General features: G+C 38.4%; 1 protein-coding gene across 1 annotated transcript in view; it reads right to left on the bottom strand.

Annotated features, from left to right (window-relative positions):
- The window catches only part of LOC126188176 (beta-mannosidase-like), a 317638-nt gene that overhangs the window by 146365 nt on the left and 145154 nt on the right, over nucleotides 1–26119 (bottom strand). The window contains exon 6 of the mRNA XM_049929697.1: nucleotides 8126–8288. Coding sequence (XP_049785654.1) covers nucleotides 8126–8288 — 163 coding nt within the window. The remainder of the gene's footprint in view (nucleotides 1–8125; nucleotides 8289–26119) is intronic.

The following is a 26119-nucleotide window of genomic DNA, read 5'->3' as shown; positions in this document are numbered from 1 at the left end:
TCAGTAAACCATAGAACGGTGAAATATTTATTGTGTTATTCCTGGTTATAACACAATAAAAATGGAGGTGAGCCAGCAACCATCTACACTGGAAGCCTTACTCATGCAACTTATTCATCAGCAGGATGAAAAGCTCCTACTGAACATTCTCCAACCACTTCTTCAAAGCTTACTGCAGATGCAAGAAACAGAGCAAGGCTGGCTTTTCCTTCCTTTGATGAGGCTCTAGAGAATTGGGAAGCCTATGAATCAAGATTATTGGAGCATTTGCACTCATCAAGGCAACTGATGCCAGCATCACAAAGTCTTTATTTTTATCTTGGTCAAAACCTGAGATTTACCAGCTACTGTGCAAATTGGCCCCTTATCTAAGCATTTAGATCTCATCTTTTCAAATATTCATTCACTGTTGACTAAATATTACCAGTGGCATACCCATGTTATTTCCTCCCAGGTAGCATTATACCAATGCAAGAAACAGCCAAACCAGACTCATTGAGAATGGCCACAGAGTTGCAAGGTTTATGGTGAAAATGTCATTTTGTTACCACTAAAAGTAAGGAGTCCTATTCAGAAGAAATGATTCAGGACATGATCATACAGGGTACTCCAGACAGGGATTTCCAGCACAAGGTACTTCAACTCGAAGACCCGTATTAGACAAAGTTCTGGACGTAGCATTCAGCTTCAAAGTGACCCAAGGAGTCATGGATTAACATAGAAAACATTAATGTAAACACATCTGAGCCAGCAGCCAATGGCCAATGTCCACACTCATGGTGATTTGGATGTAGCGACAGTAAAGGTGAGACATCTTACCATTAAACAAAAACATCCTCCACTGACAATCAAACCAGTCTTGGGTACCAAAATGAATGCTGTCATGTCTGGATTGTTTTAAAATATATCAATGTGGAGACTTCCCTGACAGATGGGCCTATTGCCAAAACTCTTTTGCCAATGGCTATTTAGCTTCTGTATGTTGTAAGCACTGTCAGGCATGACAGTCTCCTGCCTAACAGATGGGTGTTAATCTGGTAGCTGCTATAGACCATCAAGAGACCTCCAATAAGCTTTTTGTAGAAATGCAAATAGCAGAGAATCCAGTTAAATTACAAGTAGACACAGGCGCAGCCATGAGCATTCTGAATTACAGTACCCATTTGACACTTAGAGCTCATCCCTTGCAAGAAACAAAGAGATGTTTGATGGCATACAATAAACATACCATTCCAGTTAAGTCAAACTGCCAATGACATATCATAATGTCACCTGCCACATTATCTTCTTAATCATTAACAGTGATTCTTCTGAGAACTTGTTTTGACTTGACTGTTTTCAGAAATGTGGATTTTCCATGGACGACTCTGTAATTTGGTATCAGAAGGTGTTCTGTACTCAGACCTAGAGACAATTTGCCAGGATTATAAGGACCTGTTCACCCCAGAACTTGGCACCCTAAAAGGATTTTGAGGCACACATTACACTGAAACGTAATGAAAGCCTTGGTACTTTCAAGCCCGTGCCATTGCTTTGCTCCCAGAGACCAAGTAAAGAAAGAATTTGATCACCTAACTGCAATTGGAGTTCTCAAACCTATTCCTTCTACTCAAAGGGCTACCTCATTAGCCATAGAGTGAATGCCATTGGGGGAGATCTGCCTGTGTGGTGATTTTAAAGTAACTGTCAACTCCTAATCAGAGATTGAGACATATCCTATTCTGAAGCCGGGAGAATTATGATCAAAATTAAAAGATGGGAACTTCTTCTCTAAAATAGACCTAGTGGATGCATATCTCCAACTTCCCCTTGATGCAGAACCTCGACAGTTTCTTACACTTAACATACCACACAGACTTTATTGTTTGAAATGCCTAATGTTTGGTATAGCAAGTGCCCCCACCATTTTTCAACAGTTTTTGGAGTAATTAGTACTCGAAGTGCATGGATGAATTAACTATTTAGATGACATCATTGTAACAGAAAGAGCCACAGAGGAACACCTTTGCAATCTGAAACCTTTATTCATCTTCTTAAGGGAGGCCAGCCTAAAACACAGAAAAGAAAAATATTGTTTTTTCCAGTCTGATATTGAGTATCTTGGCCACATAATTTCTGGGTCAGGCATTCATCCTTGGGATAAACAAGTCGAAGCCATAATCAAACTTCCCTGACCAACAATGTTTAAGCAGCTTCATTCCTTTCTGGGGAAGATTTCATATTATTGAAAGTTCTTACCCACAGCAGCAACAGAAACTGCCCCTTGTCCCAGTTTTGCAAAAAAGGGGTGCCTTTCCAGTGGACACTAGCTTACAAGCACACCTTCCACAGATTGAAAGCCCAGTTGTTGACAGCCCCATGTCTCACATGTTTTGATCCTACAAAGATCATCTGCTACAGGCATCGGAGTTGTCCTGGCAGACAGGGAGGCAGATGGCTCTGAGCATGTTGTGGCCTATTGATCAAAAACATTGACTGACAGCTGACACAGGTACTCCCAGATAGAAACACAAGAGCTGGCCATTGTCTTTGCATTAAAGACATTCCCAGTTTTTGTTTATGGCACCAGGTTTCACCTCATCACAGACCATAAGCCACTGATCTCCCTATTGAACCCAGCAGCAAAGATTCCAGACAGCACTGCTCACCACACTGGGCTTTATTTTTGGTGTGCTACCAGTATGAGATTCACTTTCACAACATGACTTGGCATGCCAATGCAGATGCCCTTTCCCGCCTACCATGGGGACTTGATCCAGAGTTCAACAAAGAAGAAATTCTGTGTTTTCTAATCGATGAAGAAGCAGAAGCCACCATAGATTCTTTTCCCATTACCAGCTCCAGGGTCACAGATGCAACTGGTAATGATAAGCTACTCTGACAAGTTTGGAGTTACATACTTCATGTGTTGCCTCAACGACAACCTCTCAAGGCTTCCAGTGGCATTCCATCAGTTCTTTAATGCCCACCATCAGCTCATGTTAATTGATGGAGTAATTCTGCTCATTTCTGATGAGAGAGATCTATGAGTAGTCATTCCTTGTTGTTTACATTGGCACAGCCTGCAATTATGGCACCAAGATCACTGTGGGTATCCCAAACTAAACTCCTGGCTCACAGGTTCACTTACTGGCTGGGCATGAACCAAGAAATTGAATTACTCACCCAAACATATCCATCCTGTCAAAGCCAGCTGGCAGCCCCACGACATTCACTTTTCCCACCATGTGCCCCCCTGGGGGAGCAGATACACAATGATTATGACGGGCCAGAGTTAAACATCACGTTCTTGATAGTGGTTGATGCTTATGCCTGATTTTCATACATTGCCTGCAGCAGTGCCACATCAACCACCAACACCATCACAGCCTTAGAAAAAAATTGTTGTGACTGAAGGTCTGTCAAAAATGTTCATAACTGACAATGGTCCACAATTCTGTTCAAGGATTTTCATGATTTCTGTGCCAAGCATCACATTTGCCATATTCCAACACCCCCTTCCATCCACAATCTAATAGAAAAGCCGAGAGGATGGACAGAACTTCCAAAAACTCAAATGAAGAAATACCTCCTGGATCACTCCACTGATCTATCACTAACTTTTTTTCTGAGCAGTTACAGGTCCACACCCATTGGAGACGAAAGTTCTGTGGAAATTTTCCATGGACAGCAGCCCCAGACTCTTGAGCCTGCTCATGCTGATGCCATGGACAGCACCACCATTGCCTGCTTCCAAATTCTGCCCTAGGACCCTGGTGCGGGTGAAAGGATCTGGCCAGCAACCAGCCTGGATTCCAGGAACAATCATCCAGCACCAGGGCTGGAATGTTTTCTGGGTGCAGCTTCCAGACCGAGTGTTTCTGTGACATGCCAATAAATGTTGTCCCCAGCCAGTGTAGCATGAGACTTATTCATGGCTTTTGCCTACAGCCATCTGACCGACACCACACTCCAACAAGAGCAACTTACCCCAGATGTTGCCCAACTCCAGAGGTTGCCATTCCTGGACTATGAGATGTCACCAACCACGATTAATTCTGGATGAAGATGAAGACATGCCACTGGCTGCTCCTTTTCCACCTGATCTGCTGCTGAGGTCACCTCAAGTCACTAACGCTGCTGAGGAATTGGAGGAGGACCCCATCGATGTGGTGTTCATTTACAGCAGATGTTTCCCCAAGGGGGAAGGGGTGTGGTGGCCACCACTACTAAGGCTCTGCACTCAGCAGCAGTCTGCTCCATTACAAGAGGCCAAGAAACACATCACTGGCCACACTGCTCCATGTGCTGCCCACTGCTAACATTGCAGGCCACTTTGTTGTGCATGTATTCCAACCCACAGTGATTGGCCACCCACACCACTCAGTGATTGACCACCCAGAAAATAAATCAGCTCCATCCAACAGCTTCATTAAGTGTGGAATCTTATTTAACGCCACTATGGACACCTACAAGTTAGTCCTCATTGTGCTATGTTCTACTCCACAACTCAGGAGGACTGTGGTGAACCTGCTGTTCAATGCTAATTGGGCTGTGCTCAGAACTTTGTAATCCAAATGCTATACTGCAACTTGGACTTCAAGGTTCATTAGGCGTAGTATATCAAAGAACTTGTGATTCCACTGGAATACTGTCTTCCACTTGCACTTCCTGGACATTGGTATAACTACCATCAATTAACATAATTTTCCATGAAGTGTTCATCTACAACTTGGCACTTGGTAACAGAATTATTTGTAGCAGTGTTGTGTAAATAAACCATAGAATGGTGACATAGTTATTGTGTTATTCCTGGTTATAATGGAAACTACAAATGTTTACAGTGACTCCTCTTCTCCCTTGTACATTTTGGTAATAAAAACCATTGTCTTTTAAAAAGTAATAGTGCATATAATGGCACGATAAAAGGTCAAAACAAGACTACCATAGTAACCAGGCAAACTTCACCCTTGTGTGGAAATTAGTAAATTATTCAGGTGTGGAAGTGCTAAATAGTGTACCTATTGAAACTGAAAGTCTTGATCCCGAAACACCAAAATACGAGAGCAAATTGAAATAATATCAGTAACAAAACTCATTCCACTCAATAATTTGTAGCATAAATAATTGTGTGTGTATGTAATTTTACTGTATAACTGGAATATGTCATTAGTTCAAACATCAATTTGGATTCTTTTTTGTTATAAAAGTTATAATATTAGTTTTATAGTGTTAAGAAATTACTGATAGGAATGTTTCATAATGTGTGCTAAATAGACTGGCCAACAATAAAGAGTAGTACACAGAAAGAATGATCATATCTCGATGTAACTTTGTACATGTATACACCATTGAAAGGTATATCAATGATTAGAGTTGCAGTTCTCAGTGACAGGCAGAATGGTCACCAGGGCACATTGATGTTGCTCACGTTTAACATTGTTACAAGGCTGGGAAGGGTATACAAGGGGTGCAAACAGTGTCAGATGTTGACTGATCACAGAAGCATTGTTGTATTATACACCAAGCAGATCATGACCCTTCAGATCTGGGCCTGCCATCCAAGAACAAATAATGAACTCCCTGTGACATTCTATGTTATCTAGCACAACTGGTCAGAGACTAGTCATCAGCCTGGCTAAGGAATTACCATCCCATGTGTAGGCTGCCATTAACAAAAATACAAAAATCCACAAATAGCTGCATTTAGTGTGAAGCCATGACTGCAAAGCATAACTGCCAATGAATGGCATCAAATTATGTTCAGCGATGAATCGTTGTTCTGTGCTATCTGAGATGACCACTATTGATGAGTGCAGTGGCAAATGGGGAAGATGTCCCATTCTTCCAAAGGCTTGGAGAGCACAGCACTGTTACTCTATGTGTCATGACATGAGCACCCATGGGGTGTGACTTCGGGTCATAGTGACTGAGAGGACTCTGACAGCACAATCGCATATCCTGTGTTCTCAGGTGTTACCTCTCTTATGATAATATTGTGGTACCATTTTTCAGCAGGACTATGCTTGCCCACACATCTCTGTAAACTGCCTGTGTGATGTTAGGTATTCCTGTATCCATAAAAAATCTGTACATTGTAGAACATGTGTAGGATGAGGCTGGACATCAACTCTGTCCCAGTGCCATTATTGATGATATCAAGGACCAATTACGGAATTTGTGGGCTATCTCATCCCCGGAGAGGATACAATGGTTTTATGACTTTTTCCCAACTGGATGCATACAGGACAGAGGGTGTCAACATCATACTGATATTGTCCAGTTCCTTCTAAATCTCACTTAATTTTGTAATCACAGAAATTACATCACATCACCTCTCAACCCATGAAGTTAAGTTCCGTTTCCTCCAATCCTTCTGGGTACTTCACTTTTTTTTCTCAGGCCGTGGGCTAATTCTGATTTCTTGTTGTATTATGTGCTTCATTTATTTTTATGTATTATGGTGTGCCATTAACTGATATGAATACTATCATGAGTCTACCATATTGTGCTCTTCCGTGTTCATTATTATAAAATTTTTAAAACGTATTTGTATCTGTAAATATTATAATAACATTGACTTATTCCACATTCTAGCTACTATAATGCTAATAAAATCAATGGAATTCGTGTTGTTGTTGTTGTGGTCTTCAGTCCTGAAACTGGTTTGATGCAGCTCTCCATGCTACTCTATCCTGTGCAAGCTTCTTCATCTCCCAGTACCTACTGCAACCTACATCCTTCTGAATCTGCTTAGTGTATTCATCTCTTGGTCTCCCCCTACGATTTTTACCCTCCACGCTGCCCTCCAATACTAATCATACAGTAAAGCTGCATACCCTCGGGAAAAATTACGGCCGTAGTTTCCCCTTGCTTTCAGCCATTCGCAGTACCAGCACAGCAAGGCCGTTTCGGTTATTGTTATAAGGCCAGATCAGTCAATCATCCAGACTGTTGCCCTTGCAACTACTGAAAAGGCTGCTGCCCCTCTTCAGAAACCACACGTTTGTCTGGCCTCTCAACAGATACCCCTCCGTTGTGGTTGTACCTACGGTACGGCTACCTGTATCGCTGAGGCATGCAAGCCTCCCCAAAAATGGCAAGGTCCATGGTTCATGGGGGGGGGGGGGGGGGGATGGAATTCATAATAAAATTAAAATGATAATAACAAATAATCTATTTTGCTCCTCCCATTAACATTTTGACCATTCTTGAGTACCTCAACAACATCAGCAACTGGCACAAAACTGATGAGAGGCCCACTCAAAGTTGCTAATGTCCAGTTGACTCATCTGATGGGTTTGCTCATGTATCATTAGATGAATTTTTGGATATAGTAAGTGGGTAATTTCCCCACCCCCCATCAAAAAAGAAAAGGAAAAGAAAAATATTAAGTGCCACGTAATATTTTATGTAATGTAATATCTTGGACAGACACCTTTTATTAACCTGACACCTTCCACATCATTACGAAGTGTCATATTCGTGATCTATGGAACAAGTACTAATGTAATATAATCTAATCTTGTTCATTTGTGCTTACCCAGGACATTCCAGTATTATATTATTGACCAGATTGTTGTCTGATCCCAATCAACTAACGGGCAAGTTTGTTGGTACCCTGATCCTGCAACTGTTGACATACAGAACTTCCCTAACTGCTAAAAAGTAAAATAACCTTTACTGTTTCTAGTCAAGTCATATCTTGACCAGTTTGTGAGATTCTTATTAATGGTCTGCTGCATCCAGCTTCCTTCTGCTGCAATGTAAGGTATACAATTTGAAGTTGGCAGAACCTTGGCACTCATATCTTCCTTGCAACAAACTTCTAACACTTTTTTTAAACTTTAGAATTTTTACACTAAATAAAAACATTTTCTTAACATGTGGTTCCCTGAATTGTTTCAGAGAAGTCATTGATTGCTAATGACCATGTAATATAAACTGCTGTTTGCTACTGAATGATTAGCCTGTCATTTTACAGTGAGCCTATAACACACGAACATGTGTTAGCATGTTAAAGAATCAACGGAAATGGCATGTTAGCCAGAATTGGATGATAGCACGTTCAAATAAAAATTTTACAGTAAGAACTAGATATTTACTTGCTTTGGTCATCAGTTTACTTGTCGAAATTTTTACTGACCTTTCTCTGCATCTTCTGCCACAGGTACTTGAACTATATTAATTTTCCTATAGCCAATATATTTTTCTATGGTGTATGATCCATCGTCATCCATACATTCAGCATATGTCCGATATTGATACTGTTCACCCATGCCATTGGGCCACCAATTCATCACCTCATCCTGTAAAATTAGTAAAATTAATACAGTGATAAAACAAGTTGAGCACAAAGTATGTTATGTTTTTGATTTCATGGAATTAATATAGAGAAATTAAAATATCTCCTTTACGTGCTAAGAGTATTTAAAGAGAGTGTGCTATCTATACAAGGCAATAAGATAAAAAAAAATTGCAATTAAAAATAGAAAGAAATACACACACACACACACACACACACACACAGTCCAGTACCACAACTCACAGCTTATTAAGGCCAAGTGATCACCCAGATTTCAATTAACCAAATAGTTATAATGTCAGAAACAGTAATCTCTACTTCATGATTAACATAATATGTAAATGATTATGAAATACCAACATATCAAACCTATAGAACTCAGTCAATTGGTAGGAACTTTTGAAATTATAATAGTCTGTTCCAGTTAGCATATAGTGAAATCATGTTGTAAAAAAAAAAAAAAAAAAAAAAAAAAAAAAAAAAAAAAAAAAAAAAAAAAAAAAAAAAAACATAGGATTAATGTATGAGCTGCTATTATGCATCTGCATAATTTATGTACATAAATAAATTATGAGACTTTGAGAATTAATGAAACCGAATACATCTAAACAAATTATTGAAGGATACTTTCTGTGTAAAGGATGGAACTATACTAATACTGATAAAAGGCTATAATCATAAGAATATATAAAATATGGTAGGAACATTGCACTTAATTTTGTCACTGAGTAATTAATTAAGTTAGTAAAACCATTGTTTGTTCTGCTTTTTCCATGTAAATCCAAGTGATAACATTGATTTCTGGCCAAATTTTATGCATGAAACAAATAAGAGCAATTGTAACACTTCTGTATGTGTGTCAAATTAACTTGAGTTTATTATTTTCAATTTTAATCTCTAAAAATTACAATACTAACAATCAAGTAATTGTTTGAAAATGTATATTGGTTCGGGAGTTGTGTCTGCTGTTTGTGATGGACCACCTATGTTGCTTTGAGTAATAAAATTTTATGAAAAGTATAAAGGTGTATCTTTTACTCAAATCATTTAGCACACTCAATAGATTAAAAACTCAAATTTTGTTAATTGCTGATCTGATGTTTGTGACAGACCGCCCGAGTCACTATGAATAATGAAATGTTATGAAAAGTACAAAGGCATACCTTTAACTCAGTTCGTTTACCCCACTGAAATGGTTATACATCCAAATTTTGTTCTTGTGAAGAATTCCAGGACATCAAGGAACAAAAGGTGAACTACCTGATTTACACCACCCATCTGAATTGTTTATATTTTATTGAGTTTTAACTGCAGCAAGTTTATATAAACCATTTTCATTTATGAATAAGAGCTCATGTCTCATGCAGTTTTCTTCTGTAATTTTGCATGTGACAAGTACACTGAGGGATACCATGTGTCTTGCAGTAACTCCATGAGACGTATCTGCATGGGCATTTGTGCTCATTCGACACATCATTGTATCTAGTGCATAATATTGCTCTAAATGATATATGAAGATACAGAAGATTGTAAAATTTGATTCATTTCACTCATTTGTCAGTCCTAGAGAGATATAGATTTGTGATTATTTCTGTATTGAGAAATTTCTTGTATAAGAATTTAATGTGTGGTTATGGGAAAATATACAGATAATGTTTCTGAAGAAACTCTTTGTTCTTATTTCATTTAATTTAATGTTATGTTATTACTTTATTTATTTAATGCTATGTTATTACTTCAGGCATTATTCAAGTCTGAGGAGAAATGAAGTCTGAAAGATTTGCACAATCGTGGTCAAGATGTAATTACAGCTATTATGCAAATCAATAAAGCAACAAATAATCTTATTGAAGGCAAGGAATGTAAGGGAACATTACATTTTTATGCCCTGGTGGTTGTACCTGGAACATTAATGATGAAACTGTATCAAATTGATAAAGAATGTTAACAATAACTGGAAGCTGGGAATAATTAAGAAGAAGTTGAAATATTAATTGAAGGTTTTGGGAAGTTATCAATGATAACTAAGTAAACAGCAGAACATTAAGAAGAAGTGTGTAGATAAATAATATGTGGAAAGTCAAACATTTAAGAATAAATAATTTTGTTAGTAAGTAACAATCAAAGTTATTGGTGAAAGGTACTTCACAGAAGATTATTAAGTCCACAAGATGGAAAATAGGTGGCCAACAACTACTAAGGGTGATGACTGAATTCATCACATTCCCAGCAATGATGTAGCAGCTAGCAGTATCAATGGCAGTTGCTCATCAGCCTGCAACAATCCAGTCTCACTGAGTGCAGTGACCTGGCTTGTCATTGGCATCTTGATACAGCAAGCTATGTAACCAACTTCAGTAAGCTGTACTGAAGCCAAATTAAATTTATTTATTTTTTTGTTGAGTGGGACTGTATGATAGGTGTAGTGGAAGTAGATTTTGATTTCAGGAAATTTTGTTTTTAACAGTGTTTATTGGAGAAGAGTAATTGAAAACTTATTATTGCTTAGATGTATGCTAGTGCTGACTAGGAGAATGAAAGAGGATTCGAAAGATCTTAAAGTTTTACATAGCACTAATGCTGACTTAAAAGCAGATATAAGGCAGTTACATACAAAAATATATGTCTGAAGTGCTGATTTAAATGCTAATCTAGATAAGACAAATTATAAAATGGGGGAAAATTGGTTTTACATGCACAAGTAGGCACCCAGAGTGTTTGGGATGAGCAGGCTATTGCTGAAAAAAATTTCAAGTTAGATCAGAATAGGTCAACAAATTATTGGCTCAAGTCAGGAAAAACTAGAAATTAATAATAAAATATCTAAAAAAGAAACAGCAATTTCGATTTTCACAGGTAGGTTACATTCTGAAATTATTAAGCAGTGTGACTTAGTTAGGAACCAGATTATAGATTTAAAAGATATTAAAGTTATCTGATATGCTCAAATCATCCCATAAGTAAAATAATATAATTATTTATTGGCCATGGTTTGTAGAGCTATGCATGTGGAGTAGGAAAGGTGCTGCTATTAACTAACATGTAACTACCATAAATTAAATATTTATTGCACATTAAACAACAGGCTTTGGACCGCCTTTTGACATATCCTGAGAAGCTGTGTCAAACAATAATTAACTACAACCTTGTTTACCTTTAACATGTTTTAAACAAAAAGAATTAAAAATTCCAATTTATAAGGAAAAGAAAGACAGAATGAAAATTAAACTGATTTAAATAGAATAAAGTTCTTAAAAATTTCTTGTATAAGCTTTCAAAAGATGAATGCTGTCATACAGTCATATACAAATGCCTTCCAAAGGACACGACTTTAAATAAAACTAGGAATTAAAAATCGGTGTCACATGCCCAGGCAGTCACCACATTAACACATGAAGGCCTGGATAGATTGTGAGCCATCACAGCCACTGACTAGCTGTGACCCTGCATACTATCAACTCAGTTGTAAAAACCACAAAATATGGTAAGGTTTCCTAATACACATGAAAGCCCTTTAAGCACTAAAATATAAATTAAACAGATGAACTAAAATGATCTCTGCTTGGTTTCAATTTTTAATAAAAAAACACACAGTAAATTTTCCTATTAATAAACAAGGTGAAGCAGCCCCAAGATTAAATATTTTCACTTAAGGTCTCCGTAATGGCACAGAAGTTTAAGACACACAATTTGACTGTGATCATAATTCCAGTAACTCAGACTATTAATACTGGAGCAACCTTCGAATTGAACAATCATTTAACAACATCTTAATGGCATGATAATTCACAAGTATCTAAACTTGACTATGACAACTAGTATGTGCCATACAACTGTCAGAAAATATACTGTGTAACAGTTCAATTCATAGGCTCTAGTCCACTGGAACAACTTCCAAACATAATTATGTTGTTGTTGTTGTGGTCTTCAGTCCTGAGACTGGTTTGATGCAGCTCTCCATGCTACTCTATCCTGTGCAAGCTTCTTCATCTCCCAGTACCTACTGCACTCTACATCCTTCTGAATCTGCTGGTGTATTCATCTCTTGGTCTCCCTCTACGATTTTTACCCTCCACGCTGCCCTCCAATACTAAATTGGTGATCCCTTGATGCCTCAGAACATGTCCTACCAACCGATCCCTTCTTCTGGTCAAGTTGTGCCACAAACTTCTCTTCTCCTCAATCCTATTCAATTCTTCCTCATTAGTTATGTGATCTACCCACCTAATCTTCAGCATTCTTCTGTAGCACCACATTTTGAAAGCTTCTATTCTCTTCTTGTCCAAACTATTTATTGTCCATGTTTCACTTCCATACATGGCTACACTCCATACAAATACTTTCAGAAACGACTTCCTGACACTTAAATCTATACTCGATGTTAACAAATTTGTCTTCTTCAGAAACGCTTTCCTTGCCATTGTCAGTCTACATTTTATATCCTCTCTACTGCGACCATCATCAGTTATTTTGCTCCCCAAATAGCAAAACTCCTTTACTACTTTAAGTGGCTCATTTCCTAATCTAATTCCCTCAGCATCACCCTACTTAATTTGACTACATTCCATTATCCTCGTTTTACTTTCGTTGATGTTCATCTTATATCCTCCTTTCAAGACACTGTCCATTCTGTTCAACTGCTCTTCCAAGTCCTTTGCTGTCTCTGACAGAATTACAATGTCATCAGCGAACCTCAGAGTTTTTATTTCTTCTCCATGGATTTTAATACCTACTCCAAATATTTCTTTTGTTTCCTTTACTGCTTGCTCAATATACAGATTGAATAACATCGGGGAGAGGCTACAACCCTGTCTTACTCCCTTCCCAACCACTGCTTCCCTTTCATGTCCCTTGACTCTTATAACTGCCATCTGGTTTCTGTACAAATTGTAAATAGCCTTTCGCTCCCTGTATTTTACCCCTGCCACCTTTAGAATTTGAAAGAAAGTATTCCAGTCAACATTGTCAAAAGCTCTCTCTAAGTCTACAAATGCTAGAAATGTAGGTTTGCCTTTCCTTAATCTTTCTTCTAAGATAAGTTGTAAGGTCAGTATTGTCTCACGTGTTCCAGTGTTTCTGCGGAATCTAAACTGATCTTCCCCGAGGTCGGCTTCTACTAGTTTTTCCATTCGTTGGTAAAGAATTCGTGTTAGTATTTTGCAGCTGTGGCTTATTAAACTGATTGTTCGGTAATTTTCACATCTGTCAACACCTGCTTTCTTTGGGATTGGAATTATTATATTCTTCTTGAAGTCTGAGGGTATTTCGCCTGTTTCATACATCTTGCTCACCAGATGGTAGAGTTAACATAATTATATTTTAACATAATTATATTTTTAAGAAAAGCACATCTGCAACTTTGTACTCTGACTTAACTGATGTGAATGTGAGGTTCACATTATACCAGACGATATACTGAGTGAACGGACAACATAAAATTACTAAGTACAATACTGACCACTGAAAACCAGTATGGCAGTGAGTACCAGTTTTATACATGCAGACCAAGTTCACTATTTTGCATCTAACAAGCAAAAGGTAATTGCTCACACTAACCAGCAAAAGGTAAGTGCTCACCAAATTAAATAAATCTGCACATTTATGGTGGAATTGGCTCAAAATGGTTCAAATGGCTCTGAGCACTATGGGACTTAACATCTGAGGTCATCAGTCCCCTAGAACTTAGAACTACTTAAACCTAACTAACCTAAGGACATCACACATATCCATGCCCGAGGCAAGATTCGAACCTGTGACCATAGTGGTCGCGCGGTTCCTGGCTGTAGTGCCTAGAACCGCTCGGCCACCCCGGCCGGCTATGGTGGATTTCCAAGTTTTTGTAGCCTTCAGTAAAATCAAAGTGGGACTCAAAACTTGGCCATGTCTCCATCCAAGGAACAGCAATGTCACCTCCCAATTCACCACACAAAATGTCAATGTGTCCGCTTACTTCCTGAGGGAACCTCCATGGTGCCTTCCTGTCTTCTTCAGGGATTCAGAATCAATTACTTTCATTGACCAGCAAACCCTGCACTCCTTACTGAGCCAAAAATAACTTTTCTCTCTCTCTATGCAGTCACAGAAACACTTCCCCATATTTGCTCTCCCTCACCGAGTCAACTGCGACACACAGAGCCACCCAACCATTGAACATAGCAGCTCACTTCCTTCATTCCACGTCCTGCAAACATGCATGCAGCCTTTAACATCATCTTGTGAGACTCCACGCCAGTGAAGACTGCCACACAACAAATCTGCCACTCACTGATCAAAACTCATCTTGACCCAATGGCCATATCGATAAGGACCACACCATGACTCACAATCACTGAAAAAGAATTTACTGAGGTAAATCTCCACTTTCGTATATGTATATACTCTGCAAACCACTGTGAAGTGCACAGTGGAATGTATCTCCCATTCTACCAGTTATTAGGACTTTCTTCCATTCCATTCATGTATGGATTGTGAGAAGAATGGTTGCTTAAATACCTCAGTATCTACTACAATAAGTCTAATCTTGTCTTTGCAATCCCTATCAGGGCAATACTTATGGAGTTGTAATATAGTCCTCAATGCACAACTTGAAGTAATAATTTAGGAGTGGATTTCAAGGGATAATATGCATCTTATTTTCAAGTATCTGCCAGTTCAGTACTTTCAGCATCTTTGTCGCATGAATGGTCACAGGTTTGTTTGACCCATGAGAGTGTGTCACAAAGATGCTGAAAGAACTGAACTGGCAGATACTTGAAGATAAGACACACTCTCATGGCTCAAACAAGCCTGTGATCATTCATGATGCAACTCTAAGCAGTATTCAAGGACGAATCACATGAGTGTTTTGTACGCAGTCTCCTTTGTACACTGATTGAATTTCCATAGTGCTCTAGCAATGAACCATAGTCTGCCACCTGCTTTCCCTATGATTGAGCCTGTGTGATTGTTCTATTTCATGTCCCTAAAAATTGTTAACCCAGTGAGTTATATGAATTGACCAGTTCAACTGTGACTGATTCATATTATAGTCAAAGGATAATAAATTTTATTACTTTGTGAAATGGACAATTTTACATTTCTGAAAATTTAAAGCAAGTTGCCAATATATGCATCACTTTGAAATCTTATCAAGACATGACCAAGTATTTGTGCAGGTTCTTTCAGACAGTACTTCATTATAGATAATTGCATCACCTGTGAAAAATCTGAGGTTACTAATAATATTGTTCACAAGGTCATCAATACAGAACATGGACAGCAAGGGTCCCAACATGCTTCCCTTGGGGTCACTCGAAGCTACTTCTACCTTTGTCAATGACTCTCCATTCAAGATAATTTACAATCTCCTCCCCACCAAAAAATCCTCAATCTGATCACAAATTTTGTGTGATACCCCATATAATCATACTTTCACTAAGGAGCATATATGTGGTACTGAATTAAATGCTTTTTGAAAATTGAGAAATACTGCATCTATCTGACTGCTTTGATCAGTGGTTTTCTTTATGTCATTTGAGCAAAATGTGAGTTGGGTTGCACATGACTGATGCTTACAGAATACATGCTGATTGGCGTTGAGGAGGTCATTCTGTCTGAGATATCTTAGAATGAGTTCAGAATATGTTCTAAGATTCTATGACAAATCATTGTCAAAGATGTTGGACAGTTGTTTTGTGTATTGCTTTTCCTGTCCTTTTCATAGATGGATGTGACTTGTGCTTTCTTCCAACTATTGCAGCATTGCATACTCTACAGTAGATTATAGATAAAAGCGGGGTTAACTCAACTGCAGATTTAGTACAGAATCTGACAGGGATTCCATCAGGCCTTGGAGCATTGTTCAGTTCTAATGGTTTCAACTGTTCTTCATCACAACACTAGTATCTATTTCACTTATTTTTAGAGTGTCTGAGGATTAAACTGAGGCAGTAATTCTCGGTTTTCTTTTGTAAAGGGACACTTGAAAATAGAGTTAAGCATTCCTGCTTTTGTTTTATTACCCACAATTCCAGTTCCTATCTCATCTGTGAGGTATGGACAGTAACTCTGATGCCATTAACAGCCTTTACGTAAGACCAGAGTTTCTTTGGATTTTGTGAAATATCTTTCAACCATGTTCTGCTATGGTAGTCATTGAAAGTTTGATGCATTGTTCTCTTGACTGCCAAATAAGTTTCATTCAGCATCTCACTATCTACAATCCTATGATTTCTTTTACACTTATTTTTCAGTGGTCTCTCTTTCTTTAGAAGTATCTTTACAGTGAGGGTCTCTCTTTCTTTAGAAGTATCTTTACAGTGACAGTATACCATGGGGCATCCATCCAATCATGAATTGTTCTACTAGGTACGTATCTCTCCAGTACATAGTCAACTATTCTTTTAAACTTGAGCCATAGCTCCTCCACTTGTTCAAGTCCTGAGCAATAAGTTTCAGGTTCCTCACTGGCATATAACATTAGTGCTTCCACATGTACTTAATTGAACATTTTAAAATATTTCTACATGTCTTTGCTGCCTTTAGCACTTTAGTAATCATTGTTGCTACAGCTACCCCATGGTCACTGATATCAGTTTTGACATGAATATTCTTAATTAGGTCAGATCTATTTGTTACCATTACATCTAATACTTTGCATCATGAGTGGGGTTCCAAGCTACCTTTCCTAGGTAGTTTTCAGAGGTGGTATTTATTAATGTTTTGCAGGATACCTCATCACACTCACAACCAACAAAACTGTAAACTAACATATACATTTACATCTACATCTACATCTATGTGATTACTCTGCTATTCACTACAAAGTGGCTGGCAGAGGATTCTGTGGACCACCTTCCAGCTGTCTCTCTACAGTTCCACCCTTGAACGGCATGCAGGAAAAATGAGCACTTAATTTTTTCTGTGTGAGCCCTGATTTCTCTTAATTTATCGTGATGATCATTTCTCCCTATGTAGGTGGGTGCCAAAAGAATGTTTTCACAATCAAAGGAGAAAACTGTTGATTGAAATTTCATGAGAAGATCCTGTCACAGCTACAACGCCTTTGTTTTAATGATGGCCACTCCAATCATATTTGTGGCACTATCTCCCCTATTTCTTGATTGTACATAACGAACTGCACTTTTTTGGACTTTTTTGATGTCATCCGTCAGTTCCACCTGATACGGATCCCACACCATACAGCAATACTCCAGAATTAGGTGGAGAAGCATGGTGTAAGCAGTCTCATTAGTAGACCTGTTGCACCTTCTAAATGTTCTGCCAATGAATCACAGTCTATGGTTTGCTCTACCCACAACACTATTTATGTGACTGTTTCAATTTAGGTTATTTGTAATTGTAATCCCTAAGTATTTAGTTGAATTTGCAGTCTTCAGATTTGTGTGACTTATTGCATAATCGAAATTTAGTGGATTTCTTTTAGTACTCATGTGAAGAACTTCACACTTTTCTTTATTCAGTGTCAATTGCTTCTTTACACATCTAACAGATACCTTATCTAAATCATTTTGCAATTCGTTTTGGTTATCTCATGACTTTACAAGATTCTAAATGACAGCATCATCTGGAAAAAATCTAAGAGGGCTACTCTGATTGTATCCTATGTCATTAATATAGATCAGGAACAATAGAGGGCCTTGGAGAATGCCAGATGTTATTTCCATTTTACTCAATGACTTTCCATCTATTACTATGAACTGTGACCTTTCTGACAGAAAATCACAAATACAGTTGCACAACTGAGGTGATATTCCAAAGACACGCTGTTTGGTTAGGAGACAATTGTGAGGAATGGTGTTGAATGCTTCTGGAAATCTAAAGATATGGAATCAATTTGACATCCCCTGTTGATAGCACTCATTACTTCATGAGTATAAAGAGCTAGTTGTGTTTCACAGGAATGATATTTTCTGAATCTGTGCTGACTATGTGTCAATAAATCATTTTCTTCAAGGTAATTCATAATGTTCGAAAACAGTATATGTTTCAAAACCCTACTACAAATCAAAGTTAGTGATATGGGCCTGCAAATCAGTGGATTACTCCAATTTCCCTTTTTGGGTATTGGTGTGACTTGAGCAATTATCCAGCCTTTAGGAAGGGATCTTTTTGTGAGTGTGCAGTTGTATATAATTGCTAAATATGGAGCTATTGTAGCAGCATACTCTGAAAGGAACCTGACTGGTGTACAATCTGGACTAGAGGCCTCACCTTTATTGCATGAGTTAAGCTGCTTTGCTACACCAAAGATATCTGCTTCTATGTTTCTCATCTTGGCAGTTGTTCTTGATTGGAATTCAGGAATATTTACTTCATATTCTTTGGTGAATGAGTTTCAGAAAACTGTGTTTAATAATGCTGCTTCAGTGGCACTGTCATCATTGACTACCCCATTGTTATCACTCAGTGAAGGTATTGATTGTGTCTTGCCACTGGTGTGCTTTATATATGACCAGAATCTCTTTGGGTTTTCTGCCAGTTTCTGAGACAGTGTTTTGTTGTGGATATTATTAAAAGCATCTCGCATTGAAGTACATGCTATCATTCGAACTTCTGCAAAACTTTGCCAAGCTTGGGGATTTTGCATTCTTTTAAAATTTGGCTTTTTTTTTTTTTTTTTTTTTTTTTTTTGCCTTCTACAACAGCAGTCTGACTCATTTTGTGAACCATGGGGGATCAGTACTATCACTTATTAATTTATGTGGTATATATCTCTCAACTGCTGTCGAAATAATCTCTTTGAAATCATTCCACATCTTTTCTATGCTTACATGATCAGGTCATAAGGAGTTGAGACTGTCTCCTAAAAAGGTATTAAGAGCATTTTTATCAGCTTTTTTTGAAAAGAATTTCATTTGATTTTGTACACAATGTATTATATTTCAGGCTAAATTGTATAGAAAGAAATTAAGTTGTTACAATCAACATAGCTAAAATTAATCTTCTTGTAGAAATATTTGATATTACAAACTATTTGGTATACTTAAAATTCATATTAGTAATTGCACAATGTAATGCTAATTATTAAATTTATTTCTGGATTCATTTATAAAATAATGTTATAACTTGGTGATGATTCTTCTTTTGTCAAGAATATGTAAACTCTTTCTCTTTGTAAACTCTTTGGAATATTGTGAGTACCGCAGAATGTGAGAGTAGTGGGCATGCCTCCGATGGAGCTCACGTGTTTTTTAACTTTGTCCACAACAATGTAATTGATGGTTTTATGAAAATGGAGGTTGTGATGTCAGTGAGGTATAGAAGAATGGAATAAAATAAAAAGATATTCATAGCAACATAAAGAACTCTATGAGTTATTCAGTTCAACAAGAACGTACAAAATCAAAATTTCAGCTGTAAAAATGTACCCCTAGATGTAACAACTGCAGCCAACAACAATAAGTGAAAATGAAGATAAGTAAAAAGATTTTCTTTTGTATGTCTTACACCTGTTGAAGCTTTCAAAACTTGTCCAGAGACAGAGAATTTTAATAGTGATATGTGGGAAGGTAAGAGTACAAGTGTGGGGTTCAACCAGGATCTGTTGACTTATAACAAAGTTTTGTCTGTTGCAGAAGGAAAAAGGACAATTACAAGTGTATTTAGAGCTTTTATGTAAATTACCTTCAATCACTCAATGAAAGAAGACCTGATAGCTTCCCAACAAAGTTGGATCAACAGTGATGAGATAATATCAACAAAGACGGATCAGATGAATTGAAAGAGGACTTTACAACTACGACGAAAGACATCAATAAGAAAAAGATAATTAAAAACCATTTGTGAAATTAATTTTTTGTTGTTGATTCGTGTGATTGCTAGGAAAATGAATAGAGACAAGGACAGTGGTGATGAAGTGAAAAATGTACGACCAAGCCTAGGCATGTTTGAACCATGTGAAAGTATAGTCAGCAAAGAAACAGTTAAAACTGACATTATGCAGTTGATTTTGACAAAATTGAGTGCAGTTAATGATCAGTTAACAGAAATAAAAACAGATAACAATAGCAAATTTAGTGCAGTCAATGATTAGTTAACAGAAATGCAATCTGAAAACAATAGTAAAAAGGACAGGGTACAATACCAAATAGACCAACTTAGTAATCAGGTTTTGGAACTGAAAAATGGGTTGTCAAAGGGATTAAAAAATGTGAATGAAAAAGTCGTTGTATTAGAAAATATTTGTTGTCCTGGAAAATGAGTTCATGACCCAATTTGCACAAGAAGCAAAGAATGTTGATGATGTCCAGGTTGAGCAGAAAGCCATAGAAGACTGAATGGAAAAGAACTTTAGGTAGTTTAGATCAAAAAATTTTAAATGTTGAAAACAGTGTGGTAACTAATGTAAATGTTTTAGCCCAAAAAATTTCAGTAGTCCAAGAAAATTGTATTCACAAAAATCTTTATTCAAACCATGGTATTGTGTGGTCCAACATTCCTATAAAAAGTTTGCCATCAGATACTTTCCATCCAGTGGATTTTGTACATCACTGCAGAGTTAGTTTTGTATTGGGCATGAGTGATGACCAAAAGACTAAATTTGTTAAAAGATGTCTTTAAGGTGAAGCTCTGTTGTGGGCAAATCTAAATTTAAGTCAGTGGGAAACATACTAAAGTTTCAAAGAAGTTTTTAAATAAATTTTGGTCAGAAGCTGAACAAGGGTGAATTAAAAGTGAATTTCTGAATGGTCCAAATTATGGGAATATGGACAGTACCCTGAAAGAGTTCTGTATGAATAAACTTAAGAAATTAACACATCTTGACACACCATTTGATGAAATGACATTGACTGATGCACTAAAAAGGAGATTACCAGAGAGACTACAGTGGGATTTACTACATGGATCTGAGGATTGCCTTGAACAATTTTTATGATATGTTGACAGGCTGGATAGGGCAGTAGATAGAAGTATATACCATAATAATTGAAATTATAGAGATCACAATGGTAACAACTACAGAAACAGAGATAATGGTGATTTATATCTGAGTCAAAAGGGTAATAGAGACAGATAATTTGAACATCAGCAGAATAGGAATAATGGGGATAACCATGGGCAATTTAATAGTAGAAACAATCATAGAGGTAACTACTCAGGAAATGGCAGTCCGCATCAATGAAGGTCCACAGTTTTGGGGCAAGGAAATACAACGTGAACAGGACCCCCAAATTACGCTTACAATTAGACAATAACAACAGTATTAACAATGTAGCACAGATATTTGAAGTTGAACGGAAGGAATGTCAGATTTCTCGTTTCTGTTTTCATCTACATCTACATCATACTCTGCAAGCCACCTAATGTTGTGTGGTGGAGCGTACTTGTGGTAACACTATTTGATCCCTCCAACCCTGTCCCACTTACGAATAGTGATTGAAAAGAATGATTATCAGTTAGCCTCTGTATTGCTAAATTGCTCGAATTTCCTCCTCATGGTCAATACGCAAGATGTATATGTGGGGAAGTAATATGTTGTTCGACTCATCCTGAAAAGTGCTGTCCCAAAATGTCAATAGTAAATCTCTCCCAGATGGATAACGCCTCTCTTGTAACATCTGCCAGTGGAGTTTAGCATCTCTGTAATGCTCTCTCGCCAGCTAAATGATCACATGACGAAACTTTGGATTTTTCTCTATCTCCTCCATCAGTCCTACCTGACAGGGATCAAAGATAGATGAACAATACTCAAGATTCAGGTGAACAAGCACCTTATAAGCCACTTCTTTTGTGGATGAGCTACATTTCCTAAAGATTCTTCCGATGAATCTCAGTTGGTGTCTGCTCTTCCCACTATCTGTTTTATACAGGGTGTTACAAAAAGGTACAGCCAAACTTTCAGCAAACATTCCTCACACACAAAGAAATAAAATATGTTAAGTGGACATGTGTCCGGAAACGCTTACTTTCCATGTTAGAGCTCATTTTATTACTTCTCTTCAAATCACATTTATCATGGAATGGAAACACGCGGCAACAGAACGTACCAGCTTGACTTCAAACACTTTGTTACAGGAAATGTTCAAAATGTCCTCTGTTAGCGAGGATACATGAATCCACCCTCCGTCGCATGCAATCCCTGATGCGCTGATGCAGCCCTGGAGAATGGCGTATTGTATCACAGCCGTCCTCAATACGAGCACAAAGAGTCTCTACATTTGGTACCGGGGTTGTGTAGACAAGAGCTTTCAAATGCCCCCATAAATGGAAGTCAAGAGGGTTTAGGTCAGGAGAGTGTGGAGGCCATGGAATTGGTCCGCTTCTACCAATCTGTCAGTCACCGAATCTGTTGTTGAGAAGCATATGAACACTTTGACTGAAATGTGCAGGAGCTCCATCGCGCATGAACCACATGTTGTGTCGTACTTGTAAAGGCACATGTTCTAGCAGCACATGTAGAGTATCCTGTATGAAATCATGATAATGTGCTCCATTGAGCGTAGGTGGACGAAACTAAAATGAGCTCTAAAATGGAAATTAAGCATTTCTGGACACATGTCCACATAACATATTTTCTTTATTTGTGTGTGAGGAATGTTTCCTGAAAGTTTGGCCGTACCTTTTTGTAACACCCTGTATAGTCATTCTCTTTAAGGTCGCTCTGGATAGTTACACCTGGATATTTTACAGCACACACTGTCTTCAGCTGTTTCTCATCAATAGTGTAGCTGTACAGTTGTGGATTTCTTTTCCTGTGTATGCGCAGTATGTTACATTTATTTACATTCAGGGTCAACTGCCAGAGTCTGCGCCATTCATCAATTCTCTGCAGGTCGTTCTGCAGATTGTTACTATCTTCTGGCATTGCTACTTTGGTATAGGCAACTGCATCATTTGCGAGTAGTCTTAAAGAGCATCCTACACTTTCTACTAGATCAATTATATATATTGTAAACAGCAATGTTCCTGTCACACTTCCCTGTGATACTCTGGATATTACCTTTACACCTGTTGATTAGTTCCATTAAGGGTGATGTGTTGAGTGCTAACTGCAAGAAAGTCTTGAATCCAATCACAGGTCAGCTCTTATACTCTGTAAGTTCATATATTTTTTCCATTAAATGGCAATGTGGGATGGTGTCAAATGCCTTACTGAAATCAAGGAACATGGCATCAACCTGAGTGCTGTTGTCCAATGTGCTGTGTATCTCATGGAGGAACAGAGCCAGCTGAGTTTCGCAGGATCTCTGTTTGCAGAATCCATGTTGATTTTTAGAGAGGAGATGTTCATTTTCTGAAAACGTCATAATTCTTAACTCTATAATTAATTATAATATTATGTTTACTTATAATGATGTAGATACTAATCACAAACCAGAATGTGAGAGTAATGAGAATTTTGATGTAGTGTGTACTAATGATTTCTTTTCTTGGGCAGAAAACAGTGTTATTGATATATGTAAAACAGGTGATGACTGTATAGGATTTGTATTAGGTGGTATTTTTGATGTAGATATGAATGAGAGCTGTGAAATGACTAAGGTTGGTAAGTCGGAGACTGGTAGCTTTTTGCAAATGAATGTAGGTGAGGTGTGTGACTTTGATGGTGATGAGACTGGTGTTATTAATGATGTTATTGATGCAGTAATTCTGGAAGAGTATTATGATGATGATGATGATGATGAGTATCAGATATTTTTTGGAGTTTAAGAATAATCAAGTTCCAGGGTTATTTGTGGATACAGGTAAGGAAGTAATGTTTGTGATGTTGTAAGTGAGAGTCATGGAATACCGGTCCAGTCAAAGCAGTTTTTCATTAATGTCATGCATAGTAATGATCCAAACAGTAAAGGTGATTTATCTGTAAGCTTAGAGAATAAAGGTGAAAACTTTTTGAAACTTGTTTGGTTAATTTGTATGATTGAAGGGCCATCGGTCCTGGAATTTGTTTGGGACCAAGTTGATAATGTAGATAAATGTGCATTCTGGAGTAAGTTAGCTGTAGTTAGTCAAAATTTGTATCCAAACTGGTGGAATGAAGTGAAAGAAGATCTAAGTAGGAAATGAAATTTTGACAGTAATGTATTTTTTGTTCCTTCTGTAATAAGTAATGTTAGTTGTGCTACGGAACCCATTCAGCGTGTTCAATCTTTACCTGACAACATGAGTAACCAAAGCAGTGCTATGATACCAGTAAAGTTGATAAAGCCCTGCAAAAACAGTGTGGATGTAGTGCTTGATGAAATTGAAAGTGATCTCTTACATGAAGTGTCTAATAACAGAGATTCAGATTTTGGATGTCCTTACATTAATATTAAGATTGATAAGTGGGAAGGGAACTGTTTGATTGGTGCAGGTAGCCCAATTGGTGGTGTATCTGAACAATTTAGAGACAAGATTAAATATAGTAAGATTTTTGTGGAAATTCCCATTGTATGTGTAAGGATAAGAGGAGCTACAGGTAAGCAAACTGGTAAAATGTCAGGTACTTTAAACGTTGAGTATAGAAGGCAAGACCTATGGACATGGATGTATAATGATACCTAGTCTAGAAGAAAATATACACTACATCTGTAGATTTATAAGACTATATAATTGTGTTTTGTTTGCCATGAATGTAGTATGTAAGATCATGTAGTTTCTAGAATTCTATAATTCTATCTCATCTGTTGAATAATTTTAAATCTATCTCTAGACGGATTCGACTAGATTCCCCCCCCCCCCCCCCCCCCCCCCCCTGGAGTTTAGTATGTAAGAATGATGTGATATCTACAGTTTTGTTTTATTTTATTGACTGGGTTAAAATCTATGATACATTGTATAATTATGTTCTGTACTAGATTTGTGCTTTAGAATTTGATACATACACTCCTGGAAATGGAAGAAAGAACACATTGACACCGGTGTGTCAGACCCACCATACTTGCTCCGGACACTGCAAGAGGGCTGTACAAGCAATGATCACACGCACGGCACAGCGGACACACCAGGAACCGCGGTATTGGCCGTCAAATGGCGCTAGCTGCGCAGCATTTGTGCACCGCCGCCGTCAGTGTCAGCCAGTTTGCCGTGGCATATGGAGCTCCATCGCAGTCTTTAACACTGGTAGCATGCCGCGACAGCGTGGACGTGAACCGTATGTGCAGTTGACGGACTTTGAGCGAGGGCGTATAGTGGGCATGCGGGAGGCCGGATGGACGTACCGCCGAATTGCTCAACACGTGGGGCGTGAGGTCTCCACAGTACATCGATGTTGTCGCCAGTGGTCGGCGGAAGGTGCACGTGCCCGTCAACCTGGGACCGGACCGCAGCGACGCATGGATGCACGCCAAGACTGTAGGATCCTACGCAGTGCCGTAGGGGACCGCACCGCCACTTCCCAGCAAATTAGGGACACTGTTGCTCCTGGGGTATCAGCGAGGACCATTCGCAACCATCTCCATGAAGCTGGGCTACGGTCCCACACACCGTTAGGCCGTCTTCCGCTCACACCCCAACATCGTGCAGCCCGCCTCCAGTGGTGTCGCGACAGGCGTGAATGGAGGGACGAATGGAGACGTGTCGTCTTCAGCGATGAGAGTCGCTTCTGCCTTGGTGCCAATGATGGTCGTATGCGTGTTTGGCGCCGTGCAGGTGAGCGCCACAATCAGGACTGCATACGACCGAGGCACACAGGGCCAACACCCAGCATCATGGTGTGGGGAGCGATCTCCTACACTGGCCGTACACCACTGGTGATCGTCGAGGGGACACTGAATAGTGCACGGTACATCCAAACCATCATCGAACCCATCGTTCTACCATTCCTAGACCGGCAAGGGAACTTGCTGTTCCAACAGGACAATGCACGTCCGCATGTATCCCGTGCCACCCAACGTGCTCTAGAAGATGTAA

The sequence above is a fragment of the Schistocerca cancellata genome, chromosome 5, assembly GCF_023864275.1.
Source record: "Schistocerca cancellata isolate TAMUIC-IGC-003103 chromosome 5, iqSchCanc2.1, whole genome shotgun sequence".
Lineage (NCBI taxonomy): Eukaryota > Metazoa > Arthropoda > Insecta > Orthoptera > Acrididae > Schistocerca > Schistocerca cancellata.
The sequence above is the reverse complement of the archived record's forward strand: the minus strand, read 5'-3'. Positions and strand labels throughout refer to the sequence as shown.